The sequence below is a fragment of the Chiloscyllium plagiosum genome, unplaced genomic scaffold, assembly GCF_037043375.1.
Source record: "Chiloscyllium plagiosum isolate Xiang-an unplaced genomic scaffold, Cpla_swu_hap1 HiC_scaffold_6, whole genome shotgun sequence".
Lineage (NCBI taxonomy): Eukaryota > Metazoa > Chordata > Chondrichthyes > Orectolobiformes > Hemiscylliidae > Chiloscyllium > Chiloscyllium plagiosum.
The window spans coordinates 321801-337827 of NW_028270144.1; the positions used below are offsets into that span (position 1 = coordinate 321801).

The following is a 16027-nucleotide window of genomic DNA, read 5'->3' on the forward strand; positions in this document are numbered from 1 at the left end:
TCAAAAGTGAGCACTTGGACTTCTTGCATATTTTAGCCCAATTCTCTTCAGTAAATAACTTGGACATGTCAATAAATGCAGAATGGATGAGACAAGCCACATATCATACAAAGATTCAGATATTTTACTCACCATATTGATGGCTGCAATAGTTGTTTCAGAGTTGAGCACCTGAGAATGTTATTGTCCTATTATAGCGCTTCAAACTTGTATCCTTCTTCCGGTGGTGTGTCAATGATGTACTCTTTCGGTTTATCCAGGAGTGTTTTTCAGAAAGATATGGTGGGTGTAGAGGCAATGACTAACTCCATGAGATTTTCAGCTAACTTTGGTAAAATCGTCTTCTATATTTTGCATTATAATCTGCCTACAAGTTGGTTAGTATTTTCAGCATTCTGTAGGCAGGTGTCTGTGTATCCTGAATTAATGCAGGTGTTTATTTATCAGCTTTCTGCTGATCTGTGATATGAAGATGATATTCTTTCCTTGAATAACTGGAATTCTGATAATGTCACTGTCACTGATGTAATGCACCGGAAATAAATCCCCACTATTCCTAGACTCATCAGAAATGTGAAAATTTGTTCAGATTAAAATAACCTGCACTATAGTTTTTATCATTAGTTAGAAAATAACTATTTATAGTGATCAAGCTTTTTTTTAAAACCAAATGCAAAATGCAGACAAGTTGAATTGCAAATTGCGAACTGTATAACTTAAACTTTATTCATTTTGGAAATTATCATTCACACATACAGGTGGACACACACAGACGGACAAGTTATGAATATTATATAAAGGGTTAAAATAAATCGTGGAAATGCAGTTCAGTAAAAGCAGTTCTCGGAGAACATGTCAATAAGTTATTTTCTTCCAGTTCCCTTCAATTCCTGTTAACTTTGTATCATTAGCAAAATTCATGAGTACATCTGTTTCCAGTTTTAGCTGGACTGTTGTGACAAAGGGTCAATGGACCTGAAATGATATCTTCTGCATTCTCTCCGCATATGCTGGGAGACCTGCTGGGTTTCTCTATCAATTTCTGTTTCTGTTTCAGATTTCCAGCATTTGCAGTTCTTGGTTTTATCTCAATCTTTCATTTGCTGTTTGAGAAATCACCCTTTCGCTGTCTCTGAAGGTAGTTTTCCCTTTTCCTTTTTCCATGGGATCTGCTGAAAGAGGAATGGAGGAAAAAGTGAGGGGAAAGTAGCTCACTACTGGGGATTTTCTCTTACTGGTTCGGGGAGAACACGAGAGATAATGCTTTCTCTTTGCAGATTGGATATTTCGCTCTATTGCTCATGCCAAGTGAAATGGTTGTCACTTTTATGGTCATTCCTGAATCCACAACAACTACTGGCAATTGAAAAGCCAATCAAATGACTGTCTGTGACAGAAATTTTCTGAATACACACAGAGAAATGCACACACGTACACAGTGTTGACTGTATGGATCTCCCCCTTACTTTTCCATCAAGGCAACATTACTTATATAATGTACTTCAATAACTTGTTTTTACAATTGTGCGTATCTTCATATCCAGTTTCCTTGTTTCAAAGTAATGCCTTTTTCCATTTTCAGTCCACATTCCAAAAAGAATAAAAATGGTATTTTCAAGCACCAGTTTTTGCTCAAATATTTGTTTCCTGTTCTTATTATGCTGGCTTTGTTTTGTTTTTATAACATGTTTTATTTCAGAATAAATAGCTGAGCAATGCATCTGTGATGCTAGTGCCAAATAAGTATTGGAGCAATGTCACTCGTCTTTTCTTTCTGCTTTTGTACTGTTTCTGAAGAAAACAAAATAGCAAAGTTTAATGATAACTGTGAATATGTAAGCTTTAATATATGAAGAATCGCTGAACATTTTAATCTGTATTTTATTCAAAAATAGCTTTTCTGAATTGCAGCTGTCTGGAGTCTCTGCAAACTGTATTTTAAGAACTCAGATATATTGTTAACTCCCTTCAATTAAGAGAGGGAGAGAATACTCATAACTGTACCGCAGTTGTGGTTGCTGTGCTTCGGTACAATTGTAGTCTTCTTTCTTGGTTGTTAAGTTTGAACTTTAGATCTGAACTCAGACATATGGTGATAGTTAGGAAAATAACATTTCACAACTGCCACTGCTACTATCTTCTTGTAGCCTTGCTATAATTAGCTCCTAGTGCCAACTTGCTGTCACCATGATGTGATGTGTTTTTTTTCTGTGTTAGCTCACAAAACATACACCATAGAGAGTCAGGTTGTTCTTGAGACAGAAATCAGGAAGTTTATTAACAACTGTGTTACACTTAACTTAATCATTCTTGGATATAGAGTCTGGGAATTATGTTCACTTAGACTCATAGAGTCATAGAGATGCACAGCACAGAAACAGATCCTTCAGTCCAACTCATGCATGCTGATCAGATATTCTAAATTAATTTAGCCCCATTTGCTAACACTTGGCCCATATCTCTCTAAATCTTTCCTATTTATATATTAAATATATAGTAATTAACAGATTGACTTTTATGCTGACTGACTGAATGTAGAGTATGGTTGCAGAGAGAAAGGTGGAGACCTCATTTACTAAAGCATCTTCTTATGATGTAATTTCACTGTCTTAAAGGATTACTGTTTTTTTGAGACTTGTGCAATAATACAACACATTTTGCACAAGATATAAGAATGCTTTTACACTGTGCACTCTTCAAATTCAATAGCATTTCTTCATATCTGAATCTTGAGAGTTTGTGGAAATAGATAATTGAACCATAAGTGAAAGTTGAGTCAGAACCTTTGCCTACCTGGTATCCACATACATTCACTGGAACAGTGGTCACTTTATTCTGATGTAGGACAGGGCTGCTTCAAAAGCCTCCATACCAATGGTAACATTTTTGGTTCCTCTTTTGTACAAACCAGGGATGAAACTTGTATTCCCTTGCTCTGTGAGATCTCTCTCTCTCTCTCTCTCTCTCTCTCTCTCTCTCTCTTCTGAGGTACCATGCCTTAAGAGTATATTTGTGACCATGAACTGATTTATGCTCGTGCTTGGCAAAATAATAGTGGTTTGGCATTGCCTTGCACAGTATAGGTGAGCAGGGAACTCTTTTCCCGCCTAACATCGGGTATATTGAACAGATTCACAGTTTTGCGATGTAATAAAGGAACTTTCTGTGGCCATCAAGCCTTGCGGTGGGACTTGAACTCAGAGCTTATGGTCCTGAGATGGGCTGCTGCACTGCAGCCTGACACCTCGTGGTTTCTCGAATGTTAACAGCAATAATGGAGGTAGAATAATAAAAAGGTAGCACTGTAAGATAAAAATTAATGCGAATTATGTTATGTTTAAGATAAAAAATAAAATACCTGGATCCAAAATGGTTAAGACTAGAATTGGGCCCTTGAAGACAGAAATGGGTTATTATGGGGAACAAGGAAATGGCAGAAGAGTTGAGGTACTTTGGATCTGTCTTCACTGGGGAAGACACAAGCAATCTTCCAGATGTAATAGTAGATGAAGGACCTAGGGTAATGGATGAACTGCAGGGAATTTATATTAGGCAGGAAATGGTGTTGGATAGACTGTTAGGTCTGAAGGCTGATAAGTCCCTGGGGCCTGATGGTCTGCATCCCTGGGTACTTAAGGAGGTGACTCAAGAAATTGTGAATTCATTGGTAATCATTTTCCAATGTTCTATAGATTCAGGATTTGTTCCTGTGGATTGGAGGGTGGCTAATGTTGTCCCACTTTTCAAGAAAGGAGGGAGAGAGAAAACAGGGAATTACAGACCAGTTAGTCTGACCTCAGTGATGGCAAAGATGCTGGTGTCAATTATAAAAGATGAAATTACGACTCATTTGGATAGCAGTAACAGGATAGGTCAGAGTCAGCTTGGATTTACGAAGGAGAAGTCATGTTTGACTAATCTTTTGGAGATGTAACTATGAAGATGGACAAGGGAGAGCCACTGGATGTAGTGTACCTGGACTTTCAGAAAGCCTTTGATAAAGTCCCACATAGGAGATTAGTGAGCAAAATTAGGGCTGAAAATGTATTGCTGGAAAAGCTGGAAAATGTATTGCAGGAGGGCCTGAAGAAGGGCTCATGCCCGAAACGTCGATTCCCCTGCTCCTTGGATGCTGCCTGACCTGCTGTGCTTTTCCAACAACACATTTTCAGCTCGGATCTCCAGCATCTACAGTCCTCACTTTCTCCTCGAAGATTTTAACCTACTGCAAATCCTCTTGCAAGGTTGCCTTCCTTGAAGAAGCTCTCTTCATCCTTCTACATTCCTGAAGAAGGGCTCATGCCCGTAACGTCGATTCTCCTGCTCCTTGGATGCTGCCTGACCTGCTGCGCTTTTCCACCAACACATTTTCAGCTCTGATCTCCAGCATCTGCATTCCTCACTTTCTCTAGCAAAATTAGGGCAAATGGTATTGAGGCAAAATACTGACTTGGATTGAAAATTGGCTGGTTGATAGGAGGCAAAGAGTAGTGATAAACGGGGCCCTTTTGGAATGGCAGGCGGTGACCAGTGGGGTACCACAAGGTTTGGTGCTGGGACCGCAGCTGAATACAATATACATTAATGATGTAGATGAAGGTATTAAAAGTAATGATAGCAAATTTGCTGATGACACAAAGCTGGGTGGCAGGGTGAAATGTGAGGATGATGTTATGAGAATACAGGGTGACTTGGACAGGCTAGGTGAGTGGATGGATACATGGCAGATGCAGTTTAATGTGGATAAATGTGTGGTTATCAGACTTTAGTGGCAAGAACAAGAAGTCAGGTTACTATCTAAATGGAGTCAAGTTAGGTAAAAGGGAAGTACAACGAGATTGAGGTGTTCTTGTACATCAGTCAATGAAGGCAAGCATGCAGGTACAGCAGGTAGTGAAGAAAGCTAATAGCATGCAGGCCTTAATAACAAGAGGAATTGAGTATAGGAGCAAAGAGGTTCTGCAGCTGTACAGGGCCCTGATGCAACTGCATCTGGAGTATTGTGTGCAGTTTTGGTCTCCAAATTTGAGGAAGGACATTCTGGCTATTGAGGGATTGCAGCATAGGTTCACGAGGTCAATTCCCGGAATGGCAGGACTATCTTACGCTGAAAGATTGGAGCGACTGGGTTTGCATACACTTGAGTTTAGAATGGTGAGAGGGGATCTAATTGAGACAAATAAGATTATTAAAGGATTGGACACTCTGGAGGCAGGAAACATGTTTCTGCTGATGAGTGACCCCAGAACCAGAGGACACAGTTTAAAAATAAGGGGTAAGCCACTTAGAACAGAATTGAGGAGAAACTTGGATATCATCAGATTGGGATTCCCAGAAGGTATGTTGCCTGCCTGGTGCCAGGGTCCGGGACGTCTCCGATCGGGTGTATAAGATTCTGAAAGGGGAGGGCGAACAGCCAGAAATCGTGTTACATATTGGCACCAATGATATAGCCAGGAAAAGGATTGAGGATATAAAAAGTGATTTCAGGGAGTTAGGGTGGAAGCTGCAAAGCAGGACGAACAGAGTAGTGTTCTCTGATTTACTACCGGTGCCACGAGATAGCGAGGCGAGGAACAGGGAGCGGGCGCAGCTTAACACGTAGCTGCACAGGTGGTGTAGGAGGGAGGTCTTCAGAGATGTAGATAATTGGGATGCCTTCTGGGGAAGGTGGGACCTGTACATGAAGGACGGGTTGCATCTGAACTGGAAGGGGACCAATGTCCTGGGTGGAAGGTTTGCTCGAGTGGTTCAGGAGGGTTTAAACTAGTATGGCAGAGGGGTGGGAACCTGAGCTGTATACCGGAGATGAGAGTTGGTAGAGATGAGGCAATAGCAAGAGGTAGCGCGCAGCCAATGGGAAGGAATTTACTGGGAAAGAACCAAGGGATCAGTTAAAGTGTGTTTGCTTTAATGCAAGGAGTATCAGGAATAAAAGTGATGAGCTTAGAGCATGGATCAGTATCTGATGCCATGATGTTGTGGCCATAACAGAGACATGGGTTTCTCAGGGGCAGGAATGGTTGCTGGATGTTCCAGGGTTTAGAACATTTAAAAAGAATAGGGAGGGGGGAAAAGAAGAGGGGGTGTAGCACTACTAATCAGAGAGGGTATCACAGCTACAGAAGTTACCATTGTCGAGGAGGGTCTGCCTGCTGAGTCAGTATGGGTGGAAATTAGGAACAGTAAGGGAGCAGTCACCTCATTAGGGTTTTACTACAGGCCCCCAATAGCAGCAGGGAGATGAAAGAAAGCATAGGTCAGCAGATTTTGGAAAAGTGAATGTAGTAGGTTTGTTGTAATGGGTGGCTTTAACCTTCCCAATATCGAGCAGGTGGTTCGGAAGGAGCTGTTTTTGTAAGGTGTGTTCAGGAGGGTTTCCTAACTCAGTACGTTGACAGGCTGACAAGGGGAGAGGCCATTTTGGATTTGGTGCTTGGCAATGAGCCGGGCCAGGTGTCAGATCTTGTAGTGGGAGAGCATTTTGGAGATAGTGACCACAACTGCCTCACATTTTACGTAGCTATGGAGAAGGGGAGAAGCAGGCACAATGGGAGGATATTTAATTGGGGAAAAGGAAACTATGATGCTATCAGACGTGAGTTGGGAACCATGGACTGGGAGCAATTGTTCCATGGAAAGGGCACTATCGACATGTGGAGACTGTTTAAGGAACAGTTGTTGCGAGTGATGCATAAATGTGTTCCTCTGAGACAGGCAAGAAGGGGTAAGATAAAGGAACCTTGGATGTCGAGAGCGGAGGAGCTTCTCGTCAAAAGAAAGAAGGCAACTTACGTAGGGTGGAGGAAGCAAGGGTCTTGCTCAGCTCTAGAGGATTACAGGCAGGCGAGGAAGGAGCTCAAAAATGGACTGAGGAGAGCCAGGAGGGGGCACGAAAAAGGCTTGGCAGGAAGGATTAGGGAGAATCCAAAGGCATTTTACATGTATGTGAGGAATAAGAGAATGATCAAAGAAAGAGTAGGGCCGATTAGGGATAGCATAGGGAACTTGTGTATAGAGTCTGAGGAGGTAGGGGAAGCCCTAAATGAGTTTTTTGCTTCTGTCTTTACTAAAGAAAAGGACCTTGTAGTGAATGAAACCATTGAGGAGCAGGTAAGCATGGTGGAATGGATAGAGATTGAGGAAGCTGATGTGCTGAAAATTTTGACTAACATTAAGATTGACAAGTCACCAGGGCCAGACCAGATTTGTCCTCGGCTGCTTTGGGAAGTGAGAAATGTGGTTGCTTCGCCGCTTGCAAAGATCTTTACATCCTCGCTCTCCACTGGAGTCGTACCTGAGGACTGGAGGGAGGTGAATGTAATTCTTTTCTTCAAGAAAGGAAATAGGGAAATCCCCGGCAATTACAGACCAGTCAGTCTCACGTCTGTCGTCTGCAAGGTGTTAGAAAGGATTCTGAGGGATAGGATTTATGACCATCTGGAAGAGCATGGCTTCATTAAATGTAGTCAGCATGGCTTTGTGAGGGGCAGGTCATGCCTCACAAATTTTATTGAGTTCTTTGAGGATGTTACTAGACAAGTGGATGAGGGTTGAGCGGTGGATATGGTGTATATGGACTTCAGCAAGGCATTTGATAAGGTCTCCCAAGGTAGGCTGGTTCAGGAGGAAAAGGATACAGGGAAACTTAGTTGTCTGGATACAGAATTGGCTGGCCAACAGAAGACAGCGAGTGGTAGTGGAAGGAGAATATTCTGCCTGGAAGTCTGTGGTGAGTGGTGTTCCACAGGGCTCTGTTCTTGGGCCTCTACTGTTTGTAATTTTTATTAATGACTTGGATGAGGGGATTGCAGGATGGCTCAGCAAGTTTGTAGACGACACAAAGGTTGGAGGTGTCGCTCACAGTATAGAGGGCTGTTGTAGGCTGCAGCGTGACATTGACAGGATGCAGAGATGGGCTGAGAGGTGGCAGATGGAGTTCAACCTGGATAAATGTGAAGTGATGCATTTTGGAAGGTCGAACTTGAAAGTTGAGTGCAGGATTAAAGACAGGATTCTTGGCAGTGTGGAGGAACAGAGGGATCTTGGTGTGCAGGTACATAGATCCCTTAAAATAGCCACCCAGGTGGACAGAGTTGTTAAGAAAGCATATGGTGTTTTGGCTTTCATTAACAGGAGGATTGAGTTTAAGAGCAATGAGATCTTGTTGCAGCTCTATAAAACTTTGGTTAGACTGCACTTGGAATACTGTGTCCAGTTCTGGTCGCCCTATTATAGGAAAGATGTGGATGCTTTGGAGAGGGTTCAGAGGAGGTTTACCCGGATGCTGCCTGGAATGGAGGGCTTATCTTACGAAGAGAGGTTGACTGGGTTCGGATTTTTCTCATTGGAAAAAAGAAGGAAGAGAGGGGACCTAATTGAGTTGTACAAGATAATGAGAGGCATAGATAGAGTTGATAGCCAGAGACTTTTTCCCAGGGCAGAAATTGTTAACACGAGGGGTCATAGTTTTAAGCTGTTTGGTGGAAAGTATAGAGGGGATGTCAGGGGCGGGTTCTTTACGCAGAGAGTTGTGAGAGCATGGAGTGCGTTGCCAGCAGCAGTTGTGGAAGCAAGGTCATTGGGGATATTTAAGAGACTGCTGGACATGCATATGGTCACAGAAATTTGAGGGTTCGTACATTAGATTTACCTTACATGAGGATCAATGGTCGGCACAACATCGTGGGCTGAAGGGCCTGTTCTGTGCTGTACTGTTCTATGTTCTATGTTCTAAACTTCTTCGCCCAGAGAGTAGTGGATATATGGAATGCTCTGCCCCAGAAGTCAGTGAAGGCCAAGTCTCTAGATACTTTCAAGAAAGAGATGGATAGAGCTCTTAAATGTAGTGGAATCAAGGGTCATGGGGATAAAGCAGGAACAGGATACTGATTGTGGATGATCAGCCATGATCATAATGAATGGTGGTGCAGGCTCAAATGACCTACTCCTGCACCTATTGTCTCTTGTTTATTGTTTATTACCTGAAATTAATTTGGATATCATTAAATATTCCTGATGAAGGGCTTATGCTCGAAATGTCAAATCTACTGCTCCTTGGATGCTGACTGACTACTGTGCTTTTCCAGCACCACACTCTCGACTCTGATCTCCAGCATCTGCAGTCCTCACTTTCTCCGATCATCAAATATGCCTAAAATTCCCTTACAACATTTGACGTTAAGCCCATTCTGACTTAAAATCCTTAAGTTTTGTGTGGCGTAAATGAAAATTAGCACTGGTGCAATAAGAGATGCCCTTTTGAGTTTGAAGATGGGGTGAAAATTAGATGTAGAAAAGAGACTTTTCTTCATGCAGCAATTTTTTTTTAACCTGAATTCTGCTCAAATAATTCAATGCAGAATCAGTATGGAGAAGCCTTTTTAAACCCCGAGGAAAGTTTCAGTGTCTTGCAGTTTCGGAATGCCTCGCGCAAAATGCGTATTGCTTCCACTGAGGGCAGTTATGGTATTGCATTGTTGTCTTTTCTATTGTGATGTAAATAGTCCTGCCTGATTTTCACGAAGGTTTTGACATTTTAAAAGATGTAAACAGATACTCCTTTAAGTTAGTTGAAATTAAAATGAACACCATTGTTTGTAAATTTCTTTCCCCTCTACATAACTTCTACTTCTGGAGTCTTTTGCATTTGGCTGCATCAGGCGCTGATCTTTATCGTCAACCTTGACGTACACTTTGGTCAATGAAAGCTGGTGCTGATTAACTCTTTCGAAACCACAACCCAAAGCAGATTCATAACGTTAGTACATTCTGATTGATGCAAACTAGGCGAGGCTAACTTTGCATTGAATTAAGTGGATGCATAGTCAATCTCTGGTTCTAAATGGGATAATCATTGGTTGATATCAACTTCCACCATCCCTTGAATGATTTCTTTTTGGATAAGATACCACCTTTTCCTGAGATCGTTCTGTTCATTATGGTTTGTTGATGACTTATAGGTACCCAGAGTTCATCTGCTAAGATTTATTGAATTGGTGAGAGCTCCTATTAAATCAAATGCTTTATCAATGATGGTTTGTTTTTAGTGGCCGTATGCTAGGGACTGTATTATTGCTCGTGACTGGTGCTTTGAAAAATTCTCTTCTTAACAAATGTTTAAGTGGTAAATTGTAAATTACTTTAAAATGTACAATATAAAACTAATACAAAAGATGGTTGCTGACCTAAAGCATGTGTAGAATATAAATGAAGTATGACAATAAATATGTAAAAAAGACAACATAATGAACTATACATTCACTTAATACATAGTTTTGGGCAATAAGATTCAGAAAGGACTATACTGAAAACTAGTCTCATATTATTACAGCAACAATTCTCATACAAAGAATGCATTTAGCAAAATATAATTACTCTCTTTCTAAAATACTACACATTAATCCCCAAAATAGAACTCAGCTTTTAATTTTCCTTTCCCATTCCAGATAATAGGGTCCTTTAACTTTCTTTAAAAACCCATGTGCTTGATAAGGATTTAATGAGATGAGCTTACTCAGTCAACCTTGAAAGGTTGCAAGTTCTCTGTTTGTTCTCTGAAAATAAGTGTAACAAGGGTCTGTCTTTGAAGTCCAAGCTGTGTCAGTCACATTGTACATTAGTGACCTACACTGAATGTGTTTAGCCAGAATAATGTGCTTGGGCTATAAAAACAGAAATGGCTGGAGAAACTCAGCAAGTGTGGCAGCATCTGTGGAGAGAAAGCAGAGTTAATGTTTTGAGTCCAGTTACCCTTCTTTAACACAAGAAGAAGGGTCACTGGACCTGAAATATTATCTCTGCTTTTTCTTCATAGATGTTGCCAGACCTGCTGAGTTTCTCCAGCAATTTCTGTTTTGTTTCAGATTTCAAGCACCTGCAGTTCTTTGTTTTGTTTTATTTTAATATATTTGGGCTAACTGATGAATCGGCTTTGATTATTTGATATGATTAAAACTAAAATGCATTATTTAACATGGACGACCCTACAAGTTCTTACCTTTCCAGAGAGCAGTCTATTGTATGGATTGCTATAGCCATTATGAATGCTTACCTGAGTTTCAAATACTAATGCATTTCAACACAGAAGCCATTTAGTTCATCTGAGAGTGAATGCCAGATTCATGGACCTGCAGTGGTGGATTGGTCCTTTGCAGTTTTGCTTTTGGTTTGTTGTCACAAACTAACAGGGATTAAGGTTTCTGTTTCACAGGACAGAGTACATGATTTTCTCTGGAATAAGGTGGAAGTTTTTATCAGATGATGAGCGGTTTTTTTCTTAAGGAATGTAAAATATTTTCCATTTGTAATCTGAGAATGGTACATATTCAGTAAATAGCTACGGGAGATACTTTTGGTGCAACGAGGTGAGATGTTATCTGACTGGGCATAGTGTATACATGGGGGTGCAAAGATGGTATGGCCATTAGAGTCAATATGGATCAATGTAAAGGGCTAGTGAGGAGTGGAATACCATATGGGAGAACTTTCTAAGGTCTTCTAACTGGCCCACAGTACTTGCACTCTCCAGTATGGTTTGTAAACTTCCGTGCAAATTCAATCTCAGCCTAAAAAAGTACAACTGGCATGTGGAGTCACACATTGATTGATTCTCCAGTTTGTGAGTGACAAAAATGAAGAGATTGGGTTTTCCCAAACCCAGGGGAATATTCAGTCTTACTATTGATGATTTAATGGGATTGTGATATTTTCTGGATTGTAATCTGTTTTCTTTTCTGTAGCTGTTTTTTTTAATGGATTTAGTATTAAAAGTCTTCTAAAAGGTCTTCATATTGCAAACAAAAAATGTCATTTGTGTGAGAATGTGTTTACTTTTCTGGACTGGTTGTCTGGAAAAATTAGATTCTGCATCCCATTACAGTCTGCTAAATCAAAAAGGACAGGCTGAATCCTTTCTTTGTCCCATTCCGCTACTGGCCACGACAGAGTTTAACTTTAGGAGGGAGGTGACATTTCCAATTTTCAGTCATCTAAATTACAAATTAGACTGTATTTAGCTCCAAATCAGAACAAACCAGTCAGGTTCCTGAAGTTAACAAATAAAAATTTAGTTTTATTGCAAAAGACTTACTCAAGCAAAGTTATGAAAAAGTAACCAATGGCTTAAGATGTGCAAATATCCTGAAAATCCCCTGAAAATCTATGTAGGTGCTTTTTTTTTAATTCACTCATGGGATGTCTGAGCCAGGGTTTATTGCCTGTGCCTAGTTACCCTTGGTGGTGATGAGCTGCCTTCTTGAACTGTTACAATTGACTTGCTGTAGGTTGACCTTTAGGGAGGGAATTTCAGGATTTTGACTCAGTGATACTGAAGGAACAGCAATATATTTCCAAGTCAGGTTGGTGAGCCGCTTAGAGGGGAACTTGCAGGCAATGGTGTTTGCATGTATTTGCTGCCCTTGTATGTGCACAAAACAGAAAAGAGCACCATCTGTTTCATTCACCGTTTAAAAGGATGGACATTCAGACCAATTGGTTTTAAAAAAATCAAAATCAGATAAAAGAGTCGCAGATTTTGTAAATGTTAAACTACACTCAGTTTCTTTCCACATAACTCATAGTGTTAGAATTTCTTTCTGGATTAATTATGCTGTTTGAAATGTCTTTTTCTGGAGACAGTGATGTAGATTCAGGCTTCTGTTTTGAAATCTTCCACCCACAGCAATAAAGTCTTCCAGTAGGTTTTTGATACTCAAATGCTGATGACAGGGGTTTTAGAAAGAGTGAGGGCAAAGGCTTGATACCCCTGGGCAGTTACTTTCTTTATTCAAAATAAATTTATTTAACCCCATAATCTGGGTCATGTGTGAACAGCTAGTGTTCTTCAAAAATGCAACCATTTTGTTGTTATATCCAGTGCACACCACTTTGAAAAGTGTTGCCTAAAAAAAGAAAGCAAGACACATTGGTTCAGCTGGTGATAGTACAGATGAATGAATTATTATACCCAGCCGAATAAATTATAAATTAATATTTTAGATGAAACATCTTTATAACACTGTTACATATAAACATAGAAAATAGGAGCAGATGTAGGTCATTCAGCCTTTGAGGCTGCTGCACCATTCAATGCGATTATGGCTAGTTATCTAACTCAGCCCCTTGATCTGCTTTCTCCCCATATCCTTTGCTCCCTTTCGCCCTAAGAGCTATAACTAATTTCTTCTTGAAAATATTCAATTTTTGGCCTCAATCACTTCCTATAGCTTTTATGCTTTATTGAAACTACTTATTCCAGTTTTAGACTGATATAAAATATGGTTCTGTTCGCCGAGCTGGGAATTTGTGTTGCAGACGTTTCGTCCCGTGTCTAGGTGACATCCTCAGTGCTTGGGAGTCTCCTGTGAAGTGCTTCTGTGATATTTCCTCCGGCATTTATAGTGGTTTGTCTCTGCCGCTTCCGGTTGTCAGTTCCAGCTGTCCGCTGCAGTGGTCGGTATATTGGGTCCAGGTCGATGTGCTTATTGATTGAATCTGTGGATGAGTGCCATGCCTCTAGAAATTCCCTGGCTGTTCTCTGTTTGGCTTATCCTATAATAGTAGTGTTGTCCCAGTCGAACTCATGTTGCTTGTCATCTGCATGTGTGGCTACTAAGGATAGCTGGTCATGTTGTTTCGTGGCTAGTTGGTGTTCATGAATGTGGATCATTAGCTGTCTTCCTGTTTGTCCTATGTAGTGTTTTGTGCAGTCCTTGCATGGGATTTTGTACACTACATTGGTTTTGCTCATGCTGGGTATCGGGTCCTTCGTTCTGGTGAGTTGTTGTCTGAGAGTGGCTGTTGGTTTGTGTGCTGTTATGAGTCCTAGTGGTCACAGTAGTCTGGCTGTCAGTTCGGAAATGCTCCTGATGTATGGTATCGTGGCTAGTCCTTTGGGTTGCGGTATGTCCTCATTCAGTTGTCTTTCCCTTAGGCATCTGTTGATGAAATTGAATGAATTGAAGAGGAAGAAGAACACCTATACAATGTATTCGCCAAAAACGGATACCCCCGCAATTTCATCAACAGATGCCTAAGAGAAAGACAACGGAACGAGGACATGCCGCAACCCAAAGGACTAGCTACACTACCATACATCAAGAGCATTTCCGAACTGACAGCCAGACTACTGTGACCACTAGGACTCATAACAGCACACAAACCAACAGCCACTCTCAGACAACAACTCACCAGGACGAAGGACCCGATACCCAGCATGAGCAAAACCAATGTAGTGTACAAAATCCCATGCAAGGACTGCACAACACACTACATAGGACAAACAGGAAGACAGCTAATGATCCGCATCCATGAACACCAACTAGCCACGAAACAACATGACCAGCTATCCTTAGTAGCCACACATGCAGATGACAAGCAACATGAGTTCAACTGGGACAACACTACTATTATAGGACAAGCCAAACAGAGAACAGCCAGGGAATTCCTAGAGGCATGGCACTCATCCACAGATTCAATCAATAAGCACATCGACCTGGACCCAATATACCGGCCACTGCATCGGACAGCTGGAACTGACAACCAGAAGCGGCAGATTCAAACCACTACAAATGCCGGAGGAAATATCACAAAAGCGGTTCACAGGAGGCTCCCAAGCACTGAGGATGTCACCTAGACAGGGGACGAAACATCTGCAACACAAATTCCCAGCTCAGCGAACAGAACCACAACAACGAGCACCCGAGCTACAAATCTTCTCACAAACTGTGGTATAAAATATTACGGTAGATTAATATAAGCTGTTGCATCATTTAAAATAATATATTTTGCATTTCTGTTGTAGATTCAGAATGCTAATGATGTTTTAATTGCACCACTGGAGAAGTTTCGTAAAGATCAAATCGGAGCAGCAAAGGTAAGTAATGCAGTTTTATTTTTAATATCTATTTTATTAAACATGATATTGCAAACATATTTTCTCAATTGTCTGATTTTTACTTTTTCATGAAATTTGGACATCTACAATAGGGCGACCTTTATTGCCCATTCCTAATTGAGCTGGAAAAGATAAGTTATCTTCTAAACTTTTGCAGTCCTATTTAGCAACCACCACTGTAAGGGAGAGTTTTAACCATTGACAAAAAAGACAATACCATTCAAAGTGACGATGGTATGTAACTTATAGGTGCTGTTCTCATGTGCCTGCAGACCTTGCTCTTCAGGTTTAATTTTCCATCGGAAATAGGCAAAGCTGGTAGGATGAACATTTGTCCACCACCCCTAACTGAGCTTATTCTTCTTCATTCATGGGAAGAAGGTGTCACTGACTAAGCCATCATTTATTGTCCGTCTCTAATTACCCAGAGAGTAGTTAAGAGTCAACCACATTGATGTGGGTCTGGAGTCACATCTAGGTCAGACGAGATAAGTTTGGCAGTTTCCTTCCCAGTAAACCAACCTCTTCCTATAGCTCAAATCCTCCAACCCTGGCAACATCCTTGTAAATCTTCTCTGAACCCTTTCAAGTTTCACAGCAACCCAGGTAGTGGGCGGCACGGTGGCACAGTGGTTAGCACTGCTGCCTCACAGCGCCAGAGACCCGGGTTCAATTCCCGCCTCAGGCGACTGACTGTGTGGAGTTTGCACGTTCTCCCCGTGTCTGCGTGGGTTTCCTCCGGGTGCTCCGGTTTCCTCCCACAGTCCAAAGATGTGCAGGTCAGGTGAATTGGCCATGCTAAATTGCCCGTAGTGTTAGGTATGGGGTAAATGTAGGGGTATGGGTGGGTTGCGCTTCGGCAGGTCGGTGTGGACTTGTTGGGCTGAAGGGCCTGTTTCCACACTGTAATCTAATGTAATGTAATCTAAAACCAGATGGGTTTACCCAACAATGAATTTAAGGTCATCATTAAACACTTATTTCCAGATTTTTATTGAATTCAAATTCCAGCTTTTGCTGTGGCATGATTTGAACCCAAGTTCCAGTAAATTACCTGGGTCTCTGGATTAACATGTTAATATCATTGCTTTCCCTAGATTTTCTACATCATTTTCACGGGGCAGTTGTTTT

At 41.1% G+C, this 16027-nt stretch overlaps 1 protein-coding gene across 2 annotated transcripts in view; it reads left to right on the forward strand.

The window, feature by feature from the left end:
- Positions 1–16027, forward strand: part of arhgap42a (Rho GTPase activating protein 42a) — a 381038-nt gene that overhangs the window by 247036 nt on the left and 117975 nt on the right. For both annotated transcript variants that reach the window (XM_043698407.2, XM_043698409.2), the window contains one exon: positions 14804–14875. In XM_043698407.2, the coding sequence (XP_043554342.1) occupies positions 14804–14875 (72 nt within the window). The remainder of the gene's footprint in view (positions 1–14803; positions 14876–16027) is intronic.